Raw genomic sequence first — 27,457 nt, 5'->3', positions numbered from 1 at the left:
GACCGTAGCTAAACTGCTTTAAACACTGCATGCTACGCACTTCGTGTGTCAGGGATCGGCGGGTGGGCGGGCACAGAGGCGGGCTGGCGCTGCCCTCCCGGGGCCAGGGCGGCTCCCGCCCCACCTCTGGGACTACAGTCCATGATTCTAAGGTCGAGTGGCTGGGTGCTGACTGACCCTCGAATCACAGCTTCTCCTGAATTTAGTTGAACCCATCGGTGTGATAGCTGGGGTGGGAGTCGGCTGTGAGCTGGGTGGTCTCCGTGGCGGACGCCGGCTGGACGACGATTGGCGTGTCTGCAGCCTCTGCAAGCAAGCGACGCGCGGCCTCAGGTCGGGCCGGTGGGCCTCTCGGCCCCCGACACGGTCTCTGGGCGACCCGCTCGGCCACCTGGTGGCTCGACCGGGGTCGGAGGTCGTAAGACAAGCGCCCAGGGCGGGGCGAGGCTGGCAGGACCTCCGCCCCACACGACCTTCCTCAGCGGCCTCGGCCCTCGGCCCTCCCCGCCTACTGAGCCACCACAGTCCGCGGCGGGGACAGCCCACCGCGCCTGCTTTACCTCCGGCGTCCACGTTCACACCTCAACCGTCCCGCCGCCACCACAAACACTCCCGCACAGTGTCAGTGCCCTCCTGTTTGACGAGACAGGGCGACACGTTCAGGGCCCACTCCGGCCCCGCCCCTCACACGCGCCCCGGGCAACGGGCACACTCACCCCTCTCGTCGGACTGCAGCTGCGCTTCCAGGTCCTCGGGGGACACGTAGAACTCGGTCTCCTCGCCCTCAGGCGCCTTGGGCTTGCACTTTCCGCAGCAGCAGTTGAAGCAGCAGCAGAGGCAGCAGCAGCAGTAGCAGCAGGTGAGGAGCCCGCAGAACACAAACAGGGCCTGGGGGCGGGGGGACGTGGTTGTGTGGCGAGGCCGGGACGCAGCTCTCACCCTGCGCCCACGCCCCCGCCGCCAGGGTCACAGAGGGGTCCTCACACCAGCAGCAGACTCTTTTCCAGATCAAGGAGAATAAAGAAAGCACTGAACACGGGAAGACAGGAAGGCAGGAAGGAGGAGACCAGCTGCGTAAAGAAGGGTTGGGCTTCCCTGGTGGCGCAGTGGTTGAGAGTCCGCCTGCCGATGCAGGGGACACGGGTTCGTGCCCCGGTCCGGGAGGATCCCACATGCCGCGGAGCGGCTGGGCCCGTGAGCCATGGCCGCTGAGCCTGCGCATCAGGAGCCTGTGCTCCGCAACGGGAGAGACCACAACAGTGAGAGGCCCGCGTACCGCAAAAAAAGGGTAACTTCTGAGAGGGGAGGAGGGCTGACTGGCCGCTGCCAGACCGGCTTCCGACAGCTCAGCGCCCTGCAGTGAGCCATACCCTCGGGACTTACGTCCCGAGATGCTTTGGATAGAATCAGGAAACCAAGTAATGTTACAATATAAAACAATAATGTTTTTTTCAGAAGTTTCTCAAGCTAGATATTTCTAATAAGTCTTCCCTAATCACAAAAATAAATCTATCCACAAAGTGATGAAAAAGCTCGTCTCCTATTTCTACCACAGCGACTCACGAAAGAAAATGCTGTGGATGCCACCACTCAGCACGGACCTCGCTCTGTGCGCTCGGGCTGGATGCAGGCAGGCCACAGGCCAGCTACAATCCGCTGGGACCGGGCCTTTGCCCGTATCTACGGGGACAAGGAGCCCACCACGTGCCCAGATCTACCTGGCAGGATGCGAGTGCGGGAGCTGCGCCCTCACCTTGGCCCACCAGCTGGAGAGCACGAAGTAGGTGTTCACGTTCTCCTCCCCAAACTGCTCAGCCACGTAGAGCCCCAGCGAGCCGTACTTGTCGTAGATGTTTCTTTTCGTGGAGTCCGTCAGGATGGCGTGGGCGTTGTTGATCTCCTTAAACTTGTCTGCGGCCTCTGGGTTATCTGGGTTCTTGTCAGGGTGATATTTCAAGGCCAGCTTCCTGCAAACCAAAACCATCTGTTGGTCTCACGTCTCATGCTCATCCACCGGATGGAGGGCCAGCAGAGGAATGTTTACCCGTCACCACCTCCCTTTCCAACCAGCCACAGAACTAGAGAACGCCAGGCTCAACAGAAATCTCTGCAACTGTCTCAGGGCAAACCTCCCGTCCTGAACCATCCACAGAGCAGCAAGTGCCCGGCGGGCAGAGCTGACCTGCGGGCACTCCCAAGAACTTCCAACCCCGCTGCTGCCCTCTAGCGTCCTGACTGTACATTTGCCAAATGGAGGGACAGGCAAGGAGCGTGCAGCACAGGCATTTTATTGTACTGATAAGGAGATAAGCTGAGAACACAGAGGGCTGTGTCAACTGTCTGCACTGACGACAGTGTCGGTCTCTGGCAGCTGCTCAGAGACACCGCACGGGAGGGGCCAGCTCAGCCACGTGGCAAGGCTACCCCGGGGTGTGGAGACCCTGCCATCACAGCTCAGCACATCCAGACCTGCCCCCCGAGCCGTCTGTTCCAGGGTAGGGAGTACGCATGACCCACAAATTGCTATTTTTTTGTTGCCAAGAAAACATTAAGGTAATAATCGTAAGCTATAAGGGGACACACTACACACACAAAGATGCAATGGAATGGCTACCAGTGAAACAGTGAGTAGGCTGGGGAAACACATGCAGATAAAAGACAGGAGGGGCGGGAAACGCCCGCCCCGGGCCCAGGCCTCTTACCGGTAGGACTTCTTAATGTCATCCGAGGTTGCGTTCTTGTCCAGCCCCAGAACGTGGTACAGGGACTCCCCAGAGGTAGAGAGTGAGCGCTGTCTCTGGTCTGCCATGGCAGGCTAGTCTACAAGGAGAACGCAGAGGAAACATCAAAAAGTACAGATAAAAATTCTAAGCGCAGAGCTGATGGACTTGATTCCATTTGACTATTTTAAGCAAAAAAGTCACAGCACTTTGTAGGGGTCCCAATGTACACCAATATAACACATTCAACTACAGCAGGAAGGAGGTGTGGTCCCACATGGGGGTAAGGGGCAGTTTCTAACTGTGCTACACTACTGTCACCCTAAGTAGACTGTAAAAAATTTAAGTGTGTTTTTTGCAATCCCTTGGGCAACCTCTAAATGAAGACATAAGGAGGCAAAGCTAGAGAGCTGAAGGGAAAATGAAAATGAATCTCTATAGACCAAAAACTCCATTAAGAGGAAGAGATTGTCAAAATGGATAAAAAAATGCAAGACCCAACTAGACACTGTCTGCGAGAGACACTTTAAAAACAGAGCCTCAAAATACATGAAGCAAGTGCTGACTGAAATAAGGGGAGAAGCAGACAACTTCACAGTCACAAAAATCTTAACACCCCTCTCTCAGAAACTGACAGGACACACACACAAAATCAGGAAAAATACCGACAGTCTAAAGAACACTATCAACCACCATGACCCAATTACCGCTATGACACCCCACATCCACAGAACTTACACTTTTTAAAAATCACCAAGACATACCACATGATGGGCCTTAAAACAAGTTTTAACAAATTTAAGTGGACTGAAATCATACACAGTATGCCCCCAACCCTAACAGATTAGAGACCCAAAAGGAAAATATCTATGAAAACCTCAAGTGTTTAAATATTAAACGATACACTTCTAAATAACATGCAGTTCAAAGAAAAGAGGACGGACATAATTTCTAAACTCATTACTGATCTAATAATCTGCATGTGATTATAGGCTACTACGTAAAAATAAGTTGATATATTCATAGTTGCCAAAACTCAGAGAAGCAACCAGGATGTCCTTCAGCAGGTGTTGGATAAATAAACTGTGGTCCATCCAGACAGTGGAATATTATTCAGCAAACTTGTGTTTTCCATGAAAAGACATGGAGGAAGCTTAAATGCATTTAAGTGAAAGAAGCCAATCTGAAAAAGCTACAGACTATATGATTCCAACTCTGACATTCTGGAAAAGACACAACTATGGAGACAGTAAAAAGATCAGTGTTTGCCAGGGGTTGGGAGAGGGAGGGATGAACAGGCAGAGCACAGAGGATTTTTAGGGCAGTGAAACTATTCTGATACTACAATTGCAGATACATGTCATTATACGTTTGAAAAACCCCACAGAATGTGCAACACTAAGAGTGAGCCCTGATGTAAACTACAGACTTGAGTTACTCTGTATCAGTGTTGGAGCATCACTCAAAACAACGTACCACACCAATGCTAATAAACTGTAAGACTGGGGCGGGCAGGGAGTACAAGGGAACTCTCTGTACATTCTCCTCAATTTTTGTGTAAACCTAAAACTGCCTTAAACAATAGTTCTGCTATCCTCAGAGACTGAGATTACAATAAGCTGTGAAGAAAAAGGAGCACAGAAGGATAAGACAGTCTCTGGAAATCACTATCTGAGCAGTGAAGTTGTCAACGAAGCAGACGGGTACAACGATATGCCTGAAACGGCTGAAGGCCAGAGCACAGAGAAGGCACAATTCAGGAAGCGTCTGAACGGAACCAGCACAGAGAAAACAGAAAATGAGAAAATCTGCCAGGCAGGAATTTGAAAGGCAAAGAATACAGACAACTGAGAAAAAATAGTCAACTGAAAACAAAACTAGAGCTGAAAGAAAACACAAGTGTGCGAACTGAGGCCCCACCAGGTAGGGCACCAAGGCCACACTTCAACATCCTGGGCGCCAAGAACTTCCCCAAACAAAACACGTTCCGAATCCTAAGGAGAAAGGAGTTTCATCTTAGGATTCCACTATCAAGAAAGTGTAAAGTCAGAAGAACGTACAAACGCAAGAGTCTGGGAAAAGTACTGCTCGCGCATCTTCAATGAAACAATGATCTGAGGAGTATTTCAACAAAATGTGGAAGGAAATCAAGAAACAGGAAAAGATGTGGTAAGAGGAGTGGTGGTGTCCCGGCCTGCGGGGGAGCGGCCCAGGAGTGCCCCCTCCTGCAGGTGGCAATGGTCACTTCTGATCACAACACAGGACACACACATGAACTCCCTCCAGACTGGGTTCCGCAGGGGCTGGGCTCCCCTGGCCCCCTGTAGCCTCACAACGCAGGCACTCCGACGGTTATGTCACAGACAGAGAGACAGATACACAGAGAGGTGAAGTCAGGACCTGAACCCAAACCGAAAGGCACGGTCTCTTGGCTGAGGGACACCAGGTCAGCCACCTTGGCACGAAGCATAAGAGACGGTGGTGTACAGCTGAGGGCAGGAAATTAAAACACCTCACTTCAATCCCAGAGATGGTGGGCTTTGGTTGGAATCAGGGTGTGAGAAATCTTAAGCCCAGTTCCGACAGCTTCCAGCTGCTTGGCGTGGCCAAGTCGCTGCAGTGCTCGGAGCCTCCCTCCTCACCTGGATGGACACAAGGACGCCCCCTACCCCCCGCCCCATGGCAGGGCTGCACAGAGCCCAGGGACCCTCAGTGATGTTGAGGACGGAACACATTCTCGTCAAGTCTCCATTACTAGGAATTCTGTCCATTTACTCCACAACAGAAGTACCAAGACTTTGTCAAGTTTAATTACTACTTGGCTAAGTAATTTTTTTGGTCCTTAGGTACTGTTATGGAAAATACAACTCTGACAAATTATTTTGTATTCTCAGTTACTCAGTGCCTACTAAATAGCGCTTTGAGAGCCCATCCACAGGAAAATATCAATAAATACTTTTGTATCTGCTTATAGGAGTAACTATATGATTATCTGAGACGTCTAGAGGCAGTCAGCTACTTAATTTGATTAAAAAGAATTCCCTGTGGAACTTTCGCATTTAAGTCATGATTCTCCAGCACCGCTTGCACCAGAGATCACAGACGTTCTTGCAACAAGGGGCAACACTTCCTAGTCTAGGACAGAACCACCCTAAGAAACACCAGCACACACCTGGCTTAGTGACTAGGTAAGCTAGTCACTGTGGTTCATCACCTGCTTGTTCACAGGTACAGACAGATCACTGACTTTCAAAACCTTAGAATTAATTTTCTTTTCTGTTTTTTGTTGTTGTTGTTTTCTACTGCTGAGTTTTAAGAATGCTTTGTATATTTTGTTCTATTTAAAATTTTTTATTTATTTATTTTTGGCTGCGTTGGGTCTTCGTTGCTGTGCGCGGGCTTTCTCTAGTTGTGGCGAGCAGGGGCTGCTCTTTGTTGCAGTGCGCGGGCTTCTCATTGAGGTGGCTTCTCTTGTTGCAGAGCACAGGCTCTAGAGCGCAGGCTCAGTAGTTGTGGCGCACAGGCTTAGTTGCTCCGCGGCATGTGGGATCTTCCCAGACCAGGGCTCGAGCCCGTGTCCCCTGCATTGGCAAGCGGATTCTTAACCACTGCGCCACTAGGGAAGTCCCAGAATTAATTTTCTTAGTTTCAATGAACTGCCAGCAACTATGACCAAACTTCAAAGGCCAATACTTGTTTAATAATAAACATATCTCCTCAACCCCAGGGATTAAAAATCAGGTTCTGCATTCCCAGTCCTTAGTGCCCGGCAGCTTTCCCTCCCCCACCAGGTGTGGCGCGACCCTGTGACACTCGGTGCCAGAATGTGGTGGAGCAACGCGAAACATTCTGCCTGGACACTGACACCATCAGGCAAGCTCTCCCCACACAGAGGACAGGTTAGTGCTCATGTGGATTCAAGAACGTGTGGAACCAAGAGCTTCCAGAAAACACGACTTGGTGATAAAATCCAGCCAGTGAAGACGTGAACCAGAGGAAAGTCATCAACAACGGAAGCCGGGGCAACAGCGCTGCAGGCAGGCGACAAACCCACAGAAATGCAAGATCCCGACTGAGGAGCAGCAGGAGCTCCAGCAACAAACCCCCCGCAAACCTCCTGGCCCCCATGGCGGGTCAGGACACAGGTGGGCAAAGTGTGTGCAGCCCCACGGCCCCAGCGGACCCCGGCACACGGGTGCCCCTGGTTAAGGGGGCGGGTCTGCTGTGGTGAGGGAGGAGCAGTTTCTAGTATCACCGTGATCTTTTGTTTGCCAAATTCGAGGGAAACTGGAACGCTTCTGTTTAAAAGACAATGTGGGGACTTCCCTGGTGGCACAGTGGTTAAGAATCCGCCTGCCAATGCAGGGGACACGGGCTCGAGCCCTGGTCTGGGAAGATCCCACGTGCCGCGGAGCAACTAAGCCCGTGCGCCACAACTACTGAGCCCGCGTGCCACAACTACTGAAGCCCGCGTGCCCAGAGCCCGTGCTCCACAAGAGAAGCCCTGCTCGCCACAACTAGAGAAAGCCTGCACGCAGCAACGAAGACCCAACGCAGGCAAAAATAAAATATAAATAAATAAATAAAATTTTAAAAGTAATAAAAATAAAATAAAAGAGGATGTGAATATCTTCGGAAGGTAAGTATCTGGTAATCTGGTTGTTTCTGGGAAGAACCAGGGAGCAGAGGTTAAAAGACTTATTCTTTGTTGTCTACCATTTCTTTACCTATTCCCATACTATTGTTTGATTTTTAAAATCATTTTCTTCTGTAGCCTTTTCTGCATTGCATGAACTTTTTATAAATCTATGTATCTTTTTTATAAAAACTACAAAGTTGTCGTTCTCCTTGTGCTTCCAGACGCACGTCTGCCCTCCTAGAGGCTCTGTCACAAGTCACTTCCAGGACACACGACTTTAGCATGTCGGACTGTCGCGGGTACCGAGAACCCAGCCTTCCTGGCCAACAAGGTCCTTTAGCCCCAGGAGTCTGGCCCACACTCCTGTGCACTAACTTCCCTCTCACAGCCAGCAAGTCTCCAACAGTCCCTACAGAATCCCTTGTCATCTGAGTTCAAGAGCAAGCTGTCCATCTGGGGATCTGTTTTGACTACTAGCCAATCAAAGGGGTCTTGACGGAGGATCCAGCCAACCAGGGTCCAGTCAACTCCACGTTCTCCTAAGAACCAGCAAACATCCTCACGTGGACTCCCTCCAACCCAATTTTCAATCATTAGACTTTTCTGACATCACAAACAGTAAGAGTGAGAGACTAAATAAACTTCCTTATATTTTAATGAAATCACTGACAGCATAGCAATGGGTCTGGACAGCTCAAGCCTAATTTAATTATGTCTAAGCCAAGAAGTCAAACACCAGAAAAGAGAAAGCTGGGGACAGTAAAAGTCAGCACAGACTTTAACACCAAGGCTTACTTTGGTGCTATTCGTCAAAGTATTATTACTCTAGAAGCAGGTGTGCAAGCTTTTTGGTAAAGGGCAAGATAGTAATATTTCAGTCTTGTGGGCCATACAGTCTCCGTGTCCCGAGTTCTCAGCTCTGCCTTTGAAGCATGGAAGCACACAATGTCTAAAAGAATGGGCACAACTGTGCACCCATAAACCTGACTTAATTACAGAAGCAGGCACAACCCTTGCCCCAGGGGTCAAGTAATGGCTCTCTTGTGAATTATTTTAGGGAAGTTGGGTGTTGTGAACAGGCACTTACATTTGTGTGCTGTGGGCAAGTGTCAGCTTAGTTACTGTGACTCTTTTTCGGTCCTCAAAGTTAACTTTGCACAAATACAAAACGAAGACGTGGGCAAGAAATGTTGTGAATATGCATTTCCAATCAAGATGGCAAAATCCAAAGAAACTTGTTGCAACGTGAAGCAATTAGGCCAGACAGTAGCAACAGCGCCCACCCTGAAAAGTTGCTGGAAAAGCTGTGAACGAGGTGCTGGCATTTTTGACATAAACCATCCAAGAGTACTCATTGTCATCCCCCGTCAGTCACTCTTCTTACTTTAGATCATGGTTTAAGCACCACTAGCTCTGGCTTCTGAGGGTTTTTCCAACTGGAATCTTGGGTTCCCATGTAATACGGAACAATGACCCTGATAATATCTTCATACCAAAGAACAGAGAACCGAGATCCCTTACTTTGTGAGTTTCTCCACTGAGACGAGGAGAGCCCACTGACTGCATCAGATACAAACTTTCCCCCGAGGAAGACACCCCGCTCCTGTCACCGCTGGCGGGTACGGATTCCGGCACAGCGACAGTGCAACCCTACGCCCAAGCAATAAAGACGACTTTCAATGTGCTTTGCTGGGGCTCCAACGACGATGACTCTGTTCAGAGGACACACGTCTGTCTTGAAGGGCGTCTACCCTTCTCCAGCATCATGGGTTCAAAAGCATTCATGCACACGCCGGGTGCTGGGCAGGAGACACCACCCCTGATGCCGGGGAGTGTTGGGGCGGGAAGACACCCTAAATCAGGGTGAGCACAGCTCCCCAAGAACACTGTGATGGGAGCAGCAGAGGCCCACTGTAGGATCACCTGGCTGCAGAAGACAGAAAGAATACGGACAGAATCACGCACAGGCCCACCAGTCACACTGCTGAAAACCAGAGACCAAGAGAAACTGGACGTGGTGCAGAGGGGCGAGCGTGTGAGCCAGACTCTCCTCGGTAGAGATCACAGGACCCAGAGGGCAGTGGTACCCAACTTGAAAGCACTCAGATAAAATACCTGTCCGACCAGAATTCTACTTCCAGAAAAAACACCCCTTAGAAACAAAGGCTGAAATGAAGACGTTCTCCTACAGAGACTAAGAGAACCCATCACAAAAACCTAAAATTCAGGAAACACCAATGAGAGTTACCTGGACGGAGGGGAAACGACACCAGATAGAAACCAGCGTCTTTAGAAGGAATGAAGGCCACTGGAAGCGATAAGCATGTAGCTAATAGATGATCTTTTCCTCTTTCTTTTTAAAAAATACACAGGACTGCTGGAAGCAGGAACTGATCAACCTTGGCTTGTGGGGTTTGTGCTCCAAGTAAGACAAACAGGACACCTTCGCACAGAGAAGCAGGGGTGGGGGAGAAATGGACGCCTTATGTGAAGTGGGCAGCATGAGCTCTAAGAAAAGCAAACACCACACAGGGTCATCAACAGAAGGACTGACAATTCCTGGTCTATTCTATACAGAACACTACTTACCAATAAAAGAAGGATAACACACTGACACAGCAATGAAATCAATAAATCTCAAACACAATGTGTTTCTCAAACACAATGTGTTACGCAAACAAGCTAAACACAAAATGACTCCATTTGTACAAAGATTAAGAACAGGAAAAACAATGTCGTGATATAAACCAGAAAAGCGACTGTTTCAGGGAGGTAAGGGGACCTCCTAGGAGGCAGGAATATTCTTAATTTAAATGCAAGAGTGATCTCACAAGTGTACACACCAAAACTCACTGAAATCCAGTTAAGATCTGTGCCTTTCACTGTATGTCAAGTTTACCTGCAGTAAAAAGAGCAGCTGTTGTAATTAATGTGATTTGTTCTCAACATTAATTAGATACTACAAGAGAACCAAGTGAAACATAAAATTCTCTAATCTGTGATGGCAGGCTGCCTGTTTTTACAACTTTCATGGAGACACAGAAAAGCATCCGTTTGCCTGTCATTCTGTGGCTGCTCTCAGCAGAGACTGTGTCACCAGGAAGCCGAAAATACTTACCGTCTGGCCCTTTAAGAATAAAATAGCTGCTATGAACATGATTCAAACTGGTATTTCATAATTTTGAGTCAGAAAATGAAATAAGTGCTGTCCAAGCATAAAAATTATTAAAGGTAAATTTCTACATCATTTTCACACACGTTTCAAAAGTTAACATTCTAGTTAGAAACTACCCACTGCCAGGAAATACGCACTTTTAAGTTTCCTGCTCAGTTGGGACACGGTCTTGTAACTAAGAGAGAGACGTGAACTGCAAATGGACAGATCTGACTTCATTCTTAGCATGTGTGGTACTGGGAAAGGCACCTAGGAGGCTCCTGTCAAGCAGAAGGTGGTGGAAGACAGTGAAGGGGAGAGAGAAAGAATCGAGTTTTGTGGGGTTTTTAAAGCATTAAAATCAACTTTTTTCAAAACCAGGTGTCTTAATATTTTATTTTCTTAATTTTCTTTTTTTGAGGTTTATTCTCATTTTATTTTTTAAAATTTATTTCATTGAAGTATAGTTGATTTACAATGTGTTAATTCCTGCTGTACAGCAATGTGATTCAGTTATATATAGATTCTTTTTCATATTCTGTTCCATTATGGTTTATCACAGGATATCAAATATAGTTCCCTGTGCTCTACAGTAGCACCTTGTTGTTTATCCTTCTTAATTTTCTATAGTGATCGGGTATACTTTAATGATTTAAAAGAAATAAACATTTTTCCAAAGCGGGACAAAAGGTCATCCTAAACATAATGTCCCACAAGTGACAAACTGAAGACCATCCCCTTTGCACCTGGTCAGCGCTCTCCCCTCCCCAGAGGTGGTTTCTCCCATTGTCTTGTGACCTGTCTTCTGCTTCCCTCGATTCCCCCCATCTCCCCAATACCTGGCGCCACAGGCACACAGCTCCAAGCTCAACGCCGTGAGGAGGCTCCACTAGAGTGTCACGGGGGAAATCAGGTGTCCTCTGCCACCAGCCTCAAGGTCCAGGAACAGGCCAGCTGTGCTGAGTTGGTGACTAGTCTTTGCCTGAGGAGTCCAGGAGTCCAGCACCTGTTATTTGTTTTGTTTTGTATTTTTTTGGCTGCACTGTGTGGCTTGCAGGATCTAAGTTCCACGTGAATCAGGTATTGAACCTGGGCCACAGCAGCGAGTGCACCAAGTCCTAACCACTGGACCACCAGGAAATGTCGCATCTGCTATTTGAGGGAGCACCTCAGCATTTTGGTTTTTCCTAAACCCGTTTCGATTAAATTTCAAAGGCATCCCCGAGGTCCATGTCAGCACCTGGGGAGCAGCCACATCTACCTGAGCTGCACCTGCTATAACTCAGAAACTGCCATCCTAGCTATGCTCCCAGCCTTGGCTCCAGGAGGGTTAGATCCTGACCTTTAGGCTGCGTCATTTTTAGTAACACATACCTTTAAAAACAAACAATGGGGGCCTCCCTGGTGGCGCAGTGGTTGAGAGTCCGCCTGCCGATGCGGGGGACACGGGTTCGTGCCCCGGTCCAGGAAGATCCCACATGCCGCGGAGCGGCTGGGCCCGTGAGCCATGGCCGCTGAGCCTGCGCGTCCGGAGCCTGTGCTCCGCCACGGGAGAGGTCACAACAGTGAGAGGCCCGCGTACCGTAAAAACAAACAAACAAACAATGGGCACGTTCTGCAAATCTGTAGTGCGTCCTGGTGCTGCTAGCAAGAGTACTGGGGCTCCTCCACACTGCGGGGCAGACAAGCCACACATGAGCAGGGGAAAATGGGCTTTAAACCAGTCCAAGCTCGCCAACCCTGGGAGGCAGGGGCCCGGTGAGGGGAGGCTTTCCTGGAGGACACGCAGCCTGTCCTCCCGCAGAGCCGCCAGGACACGTCTGTGAGGCTCGGCTCTGCTCCTGTCGCCACCCCATTCAGGTCCTTCCCCAGCAGCCCACTGGCTGCAGCACCAAATCCCAGCTCCTGGGCCTGCCCTACAAGGTCCTTTTGGACACAGACCCTGTCTGACACCAGCCTCTTCCTGCCACTGCGCCCACTGGGCCTCACGGCCTGACAGCTCGCTCTCAGGCAGAGGCAGTGCTGCCGACCCTGAGCACCGGGGGTCTCCTCAACGTCCTGCCCCCTCCTACGTGGCACCCCTGCTTAGACCTCCGACCCTGAAGCGACATCCCTGGTCCCAGAAGGCCAGTCCTGGCGCCTGCTCCATGGATGCACAGCAGAGCCCATCACATTCTATGGAGCCGTCCTGAGCCTTGAGCATATGTCTCTGCGTTGTTTATTTGTTCAACGAATGTTTAGGAAGTACCTGCCATGTGCCACACTCTGCTCTCAAAGCTGGGGATTCAGCAGTGAACAAAATAAACAAAACGGACAAAAATCCCTGTGCTCACAGGGCACGTCTATGCTCCTGAGAAGACATCTTCAGGGGAAAGAGATGTGTATTCTGACTCTTGTATCTCCATGTGTAATATCAGCATGCACTGAATGTTTATTAAGAGTTGCTGTTGAATTCAATCTACTATTGCAGGAAAAAATCATATGCCAACTTTGGAAAAATCATATGCCAACTTTGGAAGAACAGACTTGAAAACGTCTTAAAAGGAAGGCTACTTTGGTTCTGTTTTTTTTTTTTTAATCCCCCTCCCTCCCTTCCTTCCTTTCTTGGTTGCGCCGGGTCTTAGTTGCGGCAGGCGGGCTCCTTAGTTGCAGCACGTGAGCTCCTCAGTTGTGGCGTGCAAACTCTTAAAGGTTGCAACATGCATGTGGGGTCTAGTTCCCTGACCAGGGAGTGAACCCAGGCCCCCTGCAATGGGAGCACAGAGTCTTATCCACTGGGCCACCAGGGAAGTCCCTTGGCTCTATTTTAAATATTTTATATAATATTTGATACACAGAAGGGGAGATATGGCACATATAAGTCATGATGCATCATGATAAAATAAACACCATGATCCCATCCTTCAATTTAAAAACTAGAAAATTACCAATAATTTTGAAACTTCCTGCATTCTCCCCATATACATTACCTTGAAGCAATATTTATTACAATCCCTTGCTTAAAGAAATTTACCTCATATATTTCTCCCTAAACACTATTTAGTTTTAATTTTTTGAGCTTAAAAAAATGGTCTTGGGGGCTTCCCTGGTGGCTCAGTGGTTGGGAGTCCACCTGCCAGTGCAGGGGACACAGGTTTGTGCCCTGGTCCGGGAGGATCCCACATGGCACGGAGCAACTAAGGCGATGTGCCACAACTACTGAGCCTGTGCTCTAGAGCCCGTGTGCCACAACTACTGAAGCCCGTGCGCCTAGAGCCTGTGCTCTGCAACAAGAGAAGCCACAGCAATGAGAAGCCCGCGCACCGCAACAAAGAGTAGCCTCCGCTTGCCACAATTAGAGAAAGCCCGTGTGCAGCAACGAAGACCCAATGCATCCATAAATAAATAAATAAATAAGACCTTGTTTTAAAAAAATGGTCTTAACACTGTGTATGCAGCCTTCTGTGACTTGTTTTTTTTTTTGGCCCGTGACTTGTTTTTTTTTTTGGCCCGTGACTTGTTTTTGAAGCTCAATATATTTCTAAGATTCTCCCAAATTGCTGGATATATCTATAGTTCACTCATTCCTAGTACTGGACAAATTCCATTTTGGGAACAGACCACAACTTATCAATCCATTCTTCCACTGGAGGATGCCTGGTCATTCCCAGGTTTTGCTATTACTGGGGTCCTCTGAACCTTCTGAGCAATTCCCACCTACAGTTTCTCTAGGGCAGTGCCAGGCACGGGGTGATGCCCTGCCAGCTCAGGTTAGTGCTAAGGGCAGAAGTTGACAGCAAGACTTACCCAACTGTCAGAGCAATAGCAAATAAGCACAGGAGAAGATACTCAACATCTCTACTCATTTGGGAAATGCAACTTCAAACTACAATGAGATACCACTACATATGTATCAGAATGGCTTAAAAAATAACCAGACAACACCCAGTGCTGGTGAGGGTGAACAACGGCTAGACCCCGTACACTGCTGGTGGCACACAAAATGGGGCAGCCACTCTGGAAGAGAGTTTGAAGTTTCCTATAAAGTTAAAGATAGGCTTTCACATGACCCAGCCCTCCCGCTCCTGAGCATTTATTCAAGAGAAATGGGAATTAATGTTCACATGGAAAACCTGTACATGAATATTTATAATCGCTAAACCCAGAAACAACACACATGTCCCTGTGAAAGGATAACAAATCGGAAGGTGAACACAATGGAGCGCCCCCGGCAGCAGAAAGGAACGAGGCGTCCGTCACACGATGTGGAGGATTCTCAGTAACACAGCGCTGAGTGACAGAGGCTGGCCGCAGAGGCTGCCAGCTCTCTGATTCCACGAACACGACATTCTTGAAAAGACAGCTATACCTACAGAGAGCAGAACGGTGGATGCCGTGGGCGTGGGGGGTGGGTACCGATGAGCGTGTTCCACAGCCTGAGCAGGGCGACGGTTACACAAATCTCTATGTATTAAAACTCAAGAGAACCGTACATCAAAAAAAAGGGTCAATTTTACTGTATGTTTATTTTAAAAACGTAAAAATAAAAATATCTGGGCTTGCATTTTTTTGTTTTGTTTGCGACTTATTCTTCTAGCTAGTCATTTTCACTGTAGTTTACAAAACTATCAGCCTGCGACACAATGGAAGTTAAAACAAATAAAATCTGGTCCTTCACCACAAACAGATTAGGAAGAACTGTTGTAGGGTGTGTACCTGCAAGTGGAACTTCAGGCTCCCAGAGAAGGGGCAGACCACCCGCTACCCAGATGACCACACCCCACAATGACGGGCGCCCCCAGGCTTCCCGATTTCCCACCCATCTCTTTTTACTTATCATAAACACAAGTTCACACATTTTTCTATTGTGGTAAAAACTATAGGACTGACCACCTTAACCACTCCTACGTGTACAGTTCAGTAGTGTTACCTATTTGCACATTATCATGCAACAGACCTCTCACTTTTTCTTTTTTTTTTGGCCACACTGCACGGCATGCGGGATCTTACTTCCCTGACCAGGGATTGAACCCGTGCCCCCTGCAGTGGAAGCGCGGAGTCCTAACCACTGGACTGCCAGGGAATTCCCTCTCACAATTTAATTTTTATGTAAATGAATATATCAAATCTTTGTGAACATATTTTTTCTCTTTTTTGTTCAATAAATCCTTCTCCATCCCAAAATCCAAAGTGAATTCTCCTACACCTTATTCTAAAGTTTTGTCACCCACAGGTCATCCGCTCCATCTGGGGTTAACCTGGGCCCAGCATGAGACACAGACCAGCATCACTCGTCGGAGCAATGCCAGCCCCAAAGTCCCAGACGACCCCACAGAATGTCCAGTCTTCCCCTGGGACCTGCGGGTGCACTCTAACTCCCACAGGGGAGGGTTATGGGTGGTGGTGAGGGCTCTCTATCTGGTTCCATTCTCAGAGTACTTTATTCAAAAACCTCCAAAATTACCTGAAGCAGTCTCAAAAATTTTTACAAAAGCTACAAATTCTGTTACTTCTACACACATCATTAAATAATACTTAAAACAATCATATTTTAATACAAGCATCCATTACAAAGACAAGGTGGGTTTAAAAGCAATGAACAGAGACTCCCCTGGCAGTCCAGTGGTTAAGACTTCGCCTTCCAATGCAGAGGGTGTGGGTTCGATCCCTGGTCGGGGAGCTAAGATCCCACACACCTCGGGGCCAAAAAACTAAAACATAAAAAATAAAATAAAATAAAAGCGATGAGCAGGTAATCCCATGGTTTGCCCCGTGTCCCCTGGGACAGGCATGGTGGGAAGGCCACACCAGGGCCTCTCACTGTCTCTGGGGATGCCCCTCCGAGGTGCAGAGGTTTCTAGGGCTGCCATGAGGCGCTCCAGCCTCCCCGCCCACCGCTGGTCATCGCAGGAATGTGGCTGGACAGGCAGCCTTGAAAGCCACTGTGCTGCCAGGGGTAGGAGGACAGAGTGCCCAGAGTAAAGAAAGTCCCAGGCCACAAAGATAATACATCATATCATGGGTAGTCGGAAAATACAGAAGCTAATAAAAAGGCTAATAATGTAAGAAAAAGACTGTTAGGAACCTGGGGGGAGAGAGGCACTAGTCTAGGAGGAAAACGTCATCAGAGCAGGGCCCAGGCTCCGTAATAAACATGGTTTCCACCAGTGGGAATAACGTAAACAGTTCATGGATTTTCAGCAATAAACTTACAGACAAGCAACTTTATGTTTACAAAACACAACGTAAATTTCTCTTGACAATGTAAAAGTAAAAGGACAAATGAGAGTCAGAGGAGGAGAAGGGAAGAAAGGAAGAAAGGCCAACAGCCTCCAGTTAGCGAGAGCACGATGCACGCTGTTGATGGAGCAGGACCAAGTCCTGCCACACACGAGACAAGAGGTAAGCGCAGCTACGCTGGGCCAGGAGGACAAAGACGCTGCTACGTCGGGTCAGGGCAGAAGGAACAGGGGATCCGCCAGGTGATGAGTCGGGACACAGCCATGAGGTGCGATGCAGTGACCGTGAGCCAGCACCTCGGGGAGGGGATGGGGTGCAGCCTGGTGCGGGCACGGCTGCATAGCTTCCCACACTTGGGGCCTGGCCCCACAGAAGAAAAACTTCACTGAAATTAAAGATACTAAAAATGAAGTACAACTGGTGTTCCAAAGACAGCTGACCTCTCTTCTTTGAAGGAATCGTCATTTAAAATCCGTGATTAACCTTGGAAAAAGGACATTCAAGAAACAGCTGGTGGGGGGCGGGGCTTCCCTGGTGGTCCAGTGGCTAAGACTCTGCGCTCCCAATGCAGGGGACCCGGGTTCAACCCCTGGTCAGGGAACTAGATCCCACATGCATGTGGCAACTAAGACCCAGAGCAGGCAAATAAATAAATAAATATTGGGGGTGGGGAACCAGCTGGGTCTGGAGCACCTCACCTCCTCAGGCAAGGGAGGGCCAACTCCTACCAGTGCTGGGGACACACGCAGAACACGGTGGAAAACCAGTGGTTTGAATGCATGACTCTGAACTCATTATCTGTTCCAGAAGGAAAAGATTAATACACTGCAGATTAGAAGGAAACAGCCATCAATGACCTTCACAGATATATCTGAAGAATTGTAAGCAAGAGTCAACAAACGTGGAAGGGGTAAAAGGGACGATGCTGAGTATCATAGTCGTCTGTTACCTTTACTCCTAACTTAAAATGAATTTCAAACGTAAAGAATTCCTAAATTCTTCAGGAAAATAGAGGAACCCCTAAAGATGTCATCTTTCTTCCTTAATTCTAAGAAAAATAAAAAGCAACAGTGATGCCGAGCCTTAAGACAAAAAGAGAGAATTAGCGTCAAACGGATCCGTCTTGAAGAAGGGCTCCCCGCCAATCATCAAAGCACGAGAGAGAATGGGTCTGAACCCCAGGGAGACGGGCCAACCTACCAAAGAACAGTAACTAAGCAGCACTTTCACCTAACAATAAGCACAATGCTTGGTCACAAAAAGAGCATGTATTCCAGTACTAAAGACACTGAACACTCGGCCCTCACAGAGGGAGCACCACGCTGACCAACAAGGGCTCAGCAGACACCCCCGGGGCAGCTGAAAGGCCCCAGCATGGCCACACCCTAAGCCCTTCTGAGGTATAAACTGAGCGAATGCCCCAGTACCGGCCGAGCATTCAGTATGGTCTATGGAATTAATTTTATCAGTAGTGACTTATGTCCAGAAACCAAATAAGGATTTTCTTTCATCAACTAATGCTTACATACAGTCAGTCAAAAGGAAAAGGTCAGAAGTTGAGCAAAACAACTCTAACTATGTGTCTGAATACAAGGAGAGTCAAAAAAACCTGAACACTCTCAAAAGCCTGTGACTCAGAGAGGAGGCTGCCTATGGCCCAATGTGGACGGGAGAGCCTCACTTCCAACCTGGCCCTCCTGGTCCTGCCTGCTCAGCATCCCTGAGGTGCAAACAACAGGGCGACACTGCCTCTGTGTAAAGCGGGCCCAAAACAAGCTGGAGCCCTGACACCAGAACATGACCGACAGACACAGGTGACATTTCCATCATCACAGCACTGGAGCCAACAGGTACTCACCTACGCACGAGGCTGCAGAAAGAGATTCTAGGCAGACCAGTGCTATGACCAAACATTTCCAGAAAACCTTAACATATTCTCAAAGCTAAATATGAAACTAGACAGTGGAAGGCAAAAGTATTTCTTATAAAAGTAATGAGCAGGGGAGCTTTCTGGGTGTTGGTATTCTAACCTCACAACCCCTACAATCTCACGTACTGAAGTCACAGGTACCCTTCAACCCAGGCAGCCACCTGCGGCCCCCGGCCCTCCGCGGACCAGGCCTGCGGATCAGCAGATAGACTGGAGAACTGGAGGTATCTGTATCGTGACAGAAAGGGCGTAACGCTGACTGGCAACCAGGTGCAGGCCCACTCTTGTGAACGCTCACCAGGAAGGACTTCTTACTATCTAGAGACAATCACGACATTCAAATCCTCAACTTTGAATATCACGTGAAAACACTTGTGACCAAAGTCACGGTCACACAGGAACACATAGGCTAAGAGACCTACTTAACGCTTCCGGGAGAGCCCACAGTGCTCAGAGCAGTGCACTGTGTGACACTGACAACCCAACGACCCACCACCTTGGGGGCAGCTCCGCCCCCAGGAAGGGGACTGGACACTCCAACTCCAGAATGAGCAGAAGCCTAAGACACACAAAGCGGGTCGAAGTTCATCAAACGCAGCAGATGCAGCCACGACATCTTCTGTGTCTCCAGCAGGAACGTGTCCCGAAACGCATCCACTAGAAACCACGCTGCACTGGGACGCCCCAGCCAGGGCTGCCCCATGTGAAAGCCCCTGGGGAGGGGGCCGCCCAGGGTTCCCACTGCTGGACTGACTGCCTCTGATGAAGCAATGGACCCTGCAACGATGACCAAAACCAACCATTCCATCAAATCTAGTACGAAACCAAGTATGAGCTGCACGAATTACCCCAGGACGAGCCAAGTGTAGAGAGACCCCCGATGTCAGAAGCGTGTCAAGACACATGCATGTGCTATCACAGTTGTACTGGTGACAGAACTTATGATTACTGCTGTAATTTTACCAACATGGTACCTACAACCTAGGGAGTGCTTACCATGTGCAGGAACTTAGGGGCACACATGCTCTGGACCAAGAAGCCTGTGGGGCAGGTGCCCAGTCCAGTGGGTGGTGAGAGTGCAGCTCTTGGGCTACCTGCCTGGGCTGGAGCCTGGCTCTGCAACACATGGACTCAGTGACCTGGGCAGTTATTCAACAGCTTCATCTCCTCTTCGTCCAGTGGGGCTGCAGACAGCCTGGCACAGTGTGTCCGTGATCAAGTCGTGTGAAATGCGGAGAACGGTGCCGGATACAAGATTAACACGAGCCATTACTATTACGGCCTCCAACATACAGATGAGAAGACTAAGGCCCAGAAACTGAGTCATCTCGAGGCCACTGTGCCAGGGGTCAGCAGGACCGTGATGCAAATTCACGTCTGACTCCAAGTGCTGTACAACTCGACTGATTGTCGGTAACCATTTTACAAAGCGGAGTAAGTTTTCCCTGCCCTGAGCACAAATAACTTATTTTCTTGTACTAACCTACAAGTCTTATCTAAATAAGGTACTATATTAACCCTTTACTGTGTTTTTAAACTAAAATAAATACACAAAGTTTATAATGGTGAATAAAAGTTATGCAGGTTATACTTTGACTCTCAGCTTGAACACTAATATTAATTATTGTTGCATACATTTTAGATGTAAAATCCGTACTTCACTGATTTGCCTTATTGTGTCCTTTGCCTTTTAAAAATATAGGAAAAGACCTGCCTTCAAGGCTTTACGGGGCAGGCATCTACTCAGGCAAGGCTGTACCGAGCTGCTATTCACTGAAACACGCTCTGCCCCTGCGACCACACAAAGAGGTGAGCTGTTCGTAAGCTGGATGGTCATTCTGGGGTGAGGAAAGGTCAAAGACCCCTGCCCACTCCAGGGAGCAGCAGGGGGCTCTGATGAAGTGACAGGTCTGCCGCACGACACTGCGACTCTGTGAGCAGTTTAAGGAATGTCACAAGTAAAAGGTAGATCACAGGCACTTAGAACGGTTTGCACAGCTGCCCCAGAGGAGAGCAGGTCCAAGAGCGCCCCTAACGCCTACGTGCACTGCAGTCCACCAGCCTGAGAGAGGATGAGCTGGTGTTAGGAGCTGGCTGGACAGGCTGGCCTACTCGGCCACCAGGACAGCCCCCTCAGATAATGGGTTACAGTTCCCTTGTCACGGATCAATTTTTATAAAAGAAAGGACAGGGGCAGATGAAAAAGGCGTGGGAGTCACGTGGATACTACACACCAGGAGGAAGGAAGTGTTGGAAACAGTCAGTTAGGGTCACCCAACCAGGCAGGATGATGCAAGAGAAAGTGTCACCAACAGAAACAGCATTTTAAGAGGTAAATTCCGTGTTGTCATTTTAAGGTGTGTGACAGCATTATTTGTGCTTATTCTTCAATACCACACTTTCATACTAGAGAAAATATGTTAATCTCAGTTTCCTTATCTATACAATTGGATAACAGCTACCTTGCAAGGCTGTCCTGGGGATTATGGCTGATGCATATTAAGTAACCCTGGCCTGCTCACAAGCAGATTGCTTCAGAGGGTTTGCTGTAGGGGGAGGGGAGGCATCCTCTAAGTCAATTTAGAAGAAAACAAACTGTTTCCAACAGACGACAACTATGCTTCGACAAGTTAAGAAATACTTCATAGATAATCCTTAAATTGTAGACGTTCTAGTTTCATCTCCAAATGAAACTGGGCCATTAAATTGCATTAAAATATTTCAGCTTTACTTGTGATGAGCCTCATGATTCAAAGTATCAGGTAAATACAGTCCAGTAAAAATTGTTATCCGGAATACAATTTCTTTTTCAGTTAATTAAAAAAAAAAAAAAGATGTGGCCTAGTTTCACGCGTCTTAAAAAGCCTATTTATCACTAAATTATCACTCTTTATTTTTTAATTTACTTAAAATTCTTATTTTAAAGGACACAGCAAAATTTATTGCAACTGGCTGAAAAAATCTCACATTTTATTATCAAACCCTACAGCAGTAGCTAAATTAGCAGCAAAATATAAAATATAAAGTGTTAAAATCCTGTGTAGGTGAAGAAGAAAAGACACACACTGCGGGAGGAAATATAAATTTAGCAATATATGGCAAAAATAATAAAGTGTGTATTCTCTGACCTAGAATTTTTTATTATTTATCTTAGAGAAACCCTCTCACAATTAAAGACACTCCTTTTTAATAAAGGAAAATTCAATGGCACCACCTAACTAAAAACCAAACATCTGCTATGCTGCAAATCCCTTCCCATAGCAGAAGGAAAAAACTACAAGCCAGGCAGTGGCACAGGCTCCCTCTGCAGAGCCCAGTCCAGCTCAGTCGGGGCTGTGACACGGAGCCCACGGTCTTGGACCCCCAGCGCCCGAATTCATTACCTCTGAAGCACCACAGGGCCAGACAGTGCAGGATAGCTCAGTTCTGATGGCTTCACTATAACACATTTCACTCCACCCAGTGAAAAGAACAGAGGTGAAGGGCAGAGAGCTCTCTAAGAACGGGGCTGGCCATCCCAGAGATAGCCAGGGCGGGGCTCAGCCGGCAGGGTAGCAAGTCAGCATTCCAATCCTCTGACTTCCAGGCCTGCAACTTTATAACCAACTGGCACAGAATTCCTCAGAACACAGCAATGGAGACACCAAATGACTGCACATTTCATTGCGTACACCGCCATGTTTTCTGGTGTTACACTGTTCAGTGTAGAGAAATTAAAAGCACAATAAAATTATAAGTAATTCGGGGCTTCCCTGGTGGTGCAGTGGTTAAGAATCCGCCTGCCAATGCAGGGGACACGGGCTCGATCCCTGGCCCGGGAAGATCCCACATGCCGTGGAGCAACTAAGCCCGTGCACCACAACTACTGAGCCTGCGCTCTAGGGCCCGCGAGCCACAACTACTGAAGCCCGTGCGCCTAGAGCCCGTGCTCTGCAACGAGAGAAGCCATGACAATGAGAAGCCCGCGCACCACAACGAAGAGTAGCCCCAGCTCACTGCAACTAGAGAAAGCCTGCGCACAGCAATGAAGACCTAATACAGCCAAAAATAAAAATATATATATTAAATTGTAAGTAACTCATGATGATGAACAAGGTTCATTTACACTCATACATTCAAGAAATATTCACTGATCACTCACAATGTATCACACAATTTGAAAATATTAGTCGGGTTTAATGTCAGGAAAAAAAGACTACGGTTTCTGCCACAGAACTAAGTTCTAAAAACCAGTGATGTAGATACACCTACAATGGAGTATGATTTTGGAGTGAAGTGGACCTTCGATGTATACAGACAACCCTTGAAAAGCAAACCACTTACGAAGGCATTTTCAGTGACACCCACTTAATGTATGGTTTCACTACATACTCTCTCTTTGGAGAATGAAATTCTGTACTTCTGCAATTTCAATGTGAGCTACCAATATGTTTGCAAAACTCTTAGAATTTTAAACAACTCTTACCTGCTAAGACCAAAACCTATTAAATGTCTGCAAGTACTAATAACCAAGAGAACATACCATTTCACCCATACAACGTCCTCAAACAAAATTAATGCAAAGACAACAAAAGACAAAATCAAAACTAAAAATTGTTTGGTGATCTAATCCTTAAATCCTCTGGGTTGAATTTCGAGTGACCAATAACAGACTGCTGTTAATCCTCTTCAGGGGATGTCACTACCTGAGCACTGGCCTTGCTATCAGGACAGTAAAAGCATAACAGTTCCCTCATGTTTTTTTTTTTTTTGGCCGCACCGCCAGGCATGTGGGATCTTAGATCCCCCGACCAGGGATCGAACACATGCCCCCTGCACTGGAAGCTTGGAGTTTTAACCACTAGACCACTAGGGAAGTCCCAACAGTTCCCTCCCTTAAATGAGGGATAGCATTTTCATAAAATATGACTACTGTCATTTTTCAGCATCTTTGTCACTTAAGATTTAGGAAGCAGTTGATGACATACCTTCCCACTTACCATCTCCTGTACTCCCCCAACAGGCAGTAAGGGCAGGTACCATGACCCTCATCTTAGTGGGGCCCCATCATGTGAGCCCGAGTCTCGTCCTCTTTCAGGAAGGAAAGTCTAGCACAGATTCTGCTGACACACAGACAGGGAAGGACTGTGACAGAGCAGGAGATGAGTCTGCAGCTGAGGAATGCTCTGATCTGACCATCCAATAAGAACATAAAAACAAGCCCCATTTGGGGAGCACTGCAGTTTTAACTACTGCATGGGGAGCACCATCAAGAGCCAAGAGTCTCCTGTCCACCTCCTGGGCAAGAGCTGGCCGTCACCCTCCACACCTGTCCCCTGAAGACACAGGGTCTGTTTCCTTACTGGAAAACTGGCTGCCCTCATTGGCTGAGATATGGTTTGCCTACAGCACTGTATGCTCCAAACCCTGTACAAAGTACTTTATAAAAGAGTTAAGGAATTTTTCAAGGGCGATTATATCTGTGTCTATCATGCTCATTTTGGGGTTTCCCTGGCGGTCCAGTGGTTAAGACTCTAGGCCTCCACTGCAGGGAGCCCAGGGTTCAATCCCTAGTTGGGGAGCTAAGATCCCACATGCTGTGCAGTGTGGCCAAAAAAAAGAAAAAGAATCATTTGTAAATCAATTATACCCCAATAAAAATGTTTTTAAAAAATCATGCTCATTTTATTTCCTGACTTTAAAAGCAAAGTCCCACCTTAAATAAAATTCCACCTCGTCTCCTTACTCCCAGCCTCACAGCCTCAATTTTAGTCATTCATCCAACACCTACTGAGCATCTTCTACAGTCCAGGACCAAGGCAGGCATGTCACACCTGGGCTCTGAGATGCACCGTCAGCAGCTTGCTAGGGATTCTGCCTGGTGGTGTCAGGTAGGTCAGCACAGGAACCAGTGCAGAGGCCTGACTCCAAGTTCCAGGTCTGAGACTGCGCAAAAAGCACACGTCTCCAGGGTAGCTCAGCATTGAGCACAGAGCCATCCTTCCTCCACGAGTGAGGGGGACTCAAGAACACAAAGGGCCAAGAAACATGCAGTATCTGTTCAGTCCCAGCACCACGTTAATACAATGAGTGAAAAACCAAGAACATAAATTCACTCTGAGTGAAAGTTCTGGAAATGACTTGAGTCCTTCAGTCACACATCAGGATTCAGAGCAGCCCTCGGGAACAGCTCACTTTCATGTGGTTCTAACAGATTACTCCATCTCACCCATTTAATCAACAAATGTCGGGACTTCCCTGGTGGTCCAGTGGTTAAGAATCGGTCTTGCAATGCAGGGGACACTGGTTCGATCCCTGGTCAGGGAACTAAGATCCCACATGCTGCGGGGCAACTAAGCCTGCGTGCCACAACCAGAGACCGCGCGTGCCGTAACTACAGAGCCCATGCGCTCTGGAGCCTGCGCGCCGCAACTAGAGAGAAGACGGAACACCGCAACGAAGAGCCTGCATGCCGCAACTGAGACCCGATGCAGCCAACAAACAAACAAACAAACAAACGAATTTATAAACAAAACAAATGTCACTGAGTATTTGGGACTAGCATGTGGGTTTTACTTTCTGGGGGGTTAATCAAAGACAATTTCTAAAAGCATCATTACCAGTGGTAGATCTGACAAAAAACTTCTTATTCTGCACTAACTATAGACTAAAAGTTGCAAAAAGATTTACAGGGAGAGCCTAAGTACCTTTCTGATCTTCCTCTTAACTGGCTGTCCTTTCCCAAAGGGGAGGTGACTTGCCACACACCTGCCTCAGAACCCAGCCACAGTACTCAGTACTCAGCCACAATGACTTTCGAGTGACAAGGTCACTGTATTGCAGAGCTGCTACTACGATCATCACTTCCATTCATTCCAACAGTATTTCCTGGACACGCAGTACGTGCCAGCCACTGTTCTTTGCACAAAACAGCCTCCCTGTGGACTTCACCTCATAGTAAAACATTAAGTATAATAAATATATTAAACAGGACATTAGAAGAATGAAGTGCTGTGGGAAAACTAAGCAGGAAAGGGAGACAGGAAACAGGAAGTGGCGAGCTGAAATTCCAGGTAAAGCAGTAAGGGAAGGCCTGCCCTCCCGGAGCCTAAGGGTGAGGGCGCCAGTGATCCGGGTACAGCCAGGGACGGAGCACAGGAGTCTGTTGAGAGCCTGGCCAAGAGGCCACTGTGGCGGGGGGCCCGCAGAGTGAGTCAGGGGGCCAGTGATAGGGAGACTGGTCACAGAGGATGGGGGTGGCCTGACAGGCATCCCTGCCCCGCAAGGGTCCCCATCCCTGCCCCGCAAGGGTCCCCATCCGAGGCCACACTGGTTCCACAGCTGAGATCCCCCAGCAAGGCCTTGTCTCCTCCACGTGCCTCTCTACTGTCTGCTCACCGGACAACCCCTGGCTGCTCTGACTTCACCAGGGCCAAGGGGGCCAGGCATGGGGGTGCTGCAACACGTGTGCCCCTCAGAGCCCCGTGCTGCTGGAAGCACCTGCCACTCAGCCCCTGGCTTGGCCACGTGCCATCAGAGGTGCCCCAAGTCCCGCAACCCTGACACAGGTGGAAGGAGAGCTGCACGCTCTCAGGAAGTTTCTGAAAGCCCATAAGTCTTGCCTCATAATTTCATCTCTCAAAGTCTGACAGGTGCCTCGATCCTGAAACTCAGCACCACGTTTAACAAGAGAGAAGCAAATAAATGAACACAAAATCTCAGAAGCTTTGACTAGAGTTCTGCCTTCAGCCAACCAGATTTAAGACGGGGCAGTATAACTGTCGATGTCAGCAAGGTAGTTTTTAAACAGACAAATAGTAAGGACAAAGGTGTCCAGGACAGCACCTCTCAGTCTATGACCCCTATCACACCTAAGCCTGAAAACGAAAATAAAACAGAAACGTTTGCTTCTTTTCCTGCATAGCACAACTGAGCGAATTCTGAGAACTCATCTCTTAGGCACATGAAAAAGCGAGTCCTTGATCCAGCCGCTCAACACAAACAAGTTCGAACCCGCGGGAATGAGTTCCTAACCCTCTCTCGGTAAGACTACAACACAAGGCACTGCTTCAGATGTCCTCGCGAGCAGAGAAAACATTTTTTTCTTACAAACCAGATGATTTTCACCCGCGAGATTAATCTACAGCGCGTCAAGGAACAAAGCTCAATTCCGCGAGCTAAAAGCGTAATGACCCAGGCACAGGTTACGTGGCTGCTGGACCGGCGGCGCCCCTCTTCTCGGCCCTCAGGACCGCAAAGACCCTCCCCGGGGCGGGGGCGCCCCGCGCAGACCCCGGCCCCGGAGCGCGAGCTGCGCTGGGGTGGGGGTGGGGGGGCCTTGGCTGCCGCACGTCGGGTCTCTGGCCGCCCCCAAGCAAGGGCCCGGTGGCCCGACCGCGGCGCACGGCCTGGGCCTTCCCGCCGCTCCTCCGGCCGCGCCGCCGCCCCCGGTCCCGAGGGGGTAGGGAGGGTCGTCGCCATTTCCGCCTCCTGGCGCGCGGCCCCGCCACCCCGCGCCGTGCCACCCCGCACCCCCTCACCCCACCCCCCGTCACCCTCACCTTGCGCCCCGCCCCCGCCCCCTCATTCCGCTCTCGTCACCCCGAACCCCCGCCCGCCCGCCCGCCCGGCCGGCCTGACGCGAGGCCGCCGGCCCGCCGCGAGCTCACCTGTCCGTCTGCCCACCCGCCCGCCGGCTCCGCTCCTCCCTGCGCGGCGCTGCTGGGCAGCCGGCCGACGCGCTCCTCAGCCGGGGCTGCGCCTCGGAACCCGGCGGCGGCGGCGGCAGCGGAGACGGCGGTTGGGGCAGCGGCAGA

At 49.0% G+C, this 27,457-nt stretch overlaps 1 protein-coding gene across 3 annotated transcripts; it reads right to left on the bottom strand.

Annotated features, from left to right (window-relative positions):
• Positions 1-27,457, bottom strand: DNAJC5 (DnaJ heat shock protein family (Hsp40) member C5). Of its 3 annotated transcripts, XR_013811235.1 has the most exons (6): positions 27,311-27,457; positions 2,703-2,820; positions 1,754-1,967; positions 717-888; positions 561-633; positions 1-306 (listed from the first exon to the last, which is right to left on the bottom strand). XR_013811235.1 is itself a non-coding variant. In XM_079719238.1 (5 exons), exons 2-5 carry the CDS (start codon positions 2,807-2,809, stop codon positions 203-205), a joined length of 597 nt encoding a protein of 198 aa, XP_079575364.1. In that variant the 5' UTR covers positions 2,810-2,820; positions 27,311-27,457; the 3' UTR covers positions 1-202. The 3 variants fall into 3 exon arrangements, 2 of the variants coding, with proteins under 2 accessions (XP_079575364.1, XP_079575365.1); XM_079719238.1 differs by lacking the exon at positions 561-633; XM_079719239.1 differs by lacking the exons at positions 561-633; positions 27,311-27,457 and adding an exon at positions 11,353-11,530.

Source organism: Hyperoodon ampullatus, assembly GCF_949752795.1.
Source record: "Hyperoodon ampullatus genome assembly, chromosome: 14".
NCBI lineage: Eukaryota > Metazoa > Chordata > Mammalia > Artiodactyla > Ziphiidae > Hyperoodon > Hyperoodon ampullatus.
This window is presented reverse-complemented; position numbering and strand designations above follow the sequence as displayed.

Bases quoted from the DNA above. Each gene is read 5' to 3' on its own strand.
- DNAJC5 (XM_079719238.1), bottom strand. From the start codon at position 2,809: ATGGCAGACCAGAGACAGCGCTCACTCTCTACCTCTGGGGAGTCCCTG. The intron at 1,968-2,702 runs GTAAGAGGCCTG...TTTGGTTTGCAG, and splicing joins GACATTAAGAAGTCCTACCG to GAAGCTGGCCTTGAAATATC. The intron at 307-716 runs GTGAGTGTGCCC...GCTTGCTTGCAG, and splicing joins GCTGCAGTCCGACGAGAGGG to AGGCTGCAGACACGCCAATC.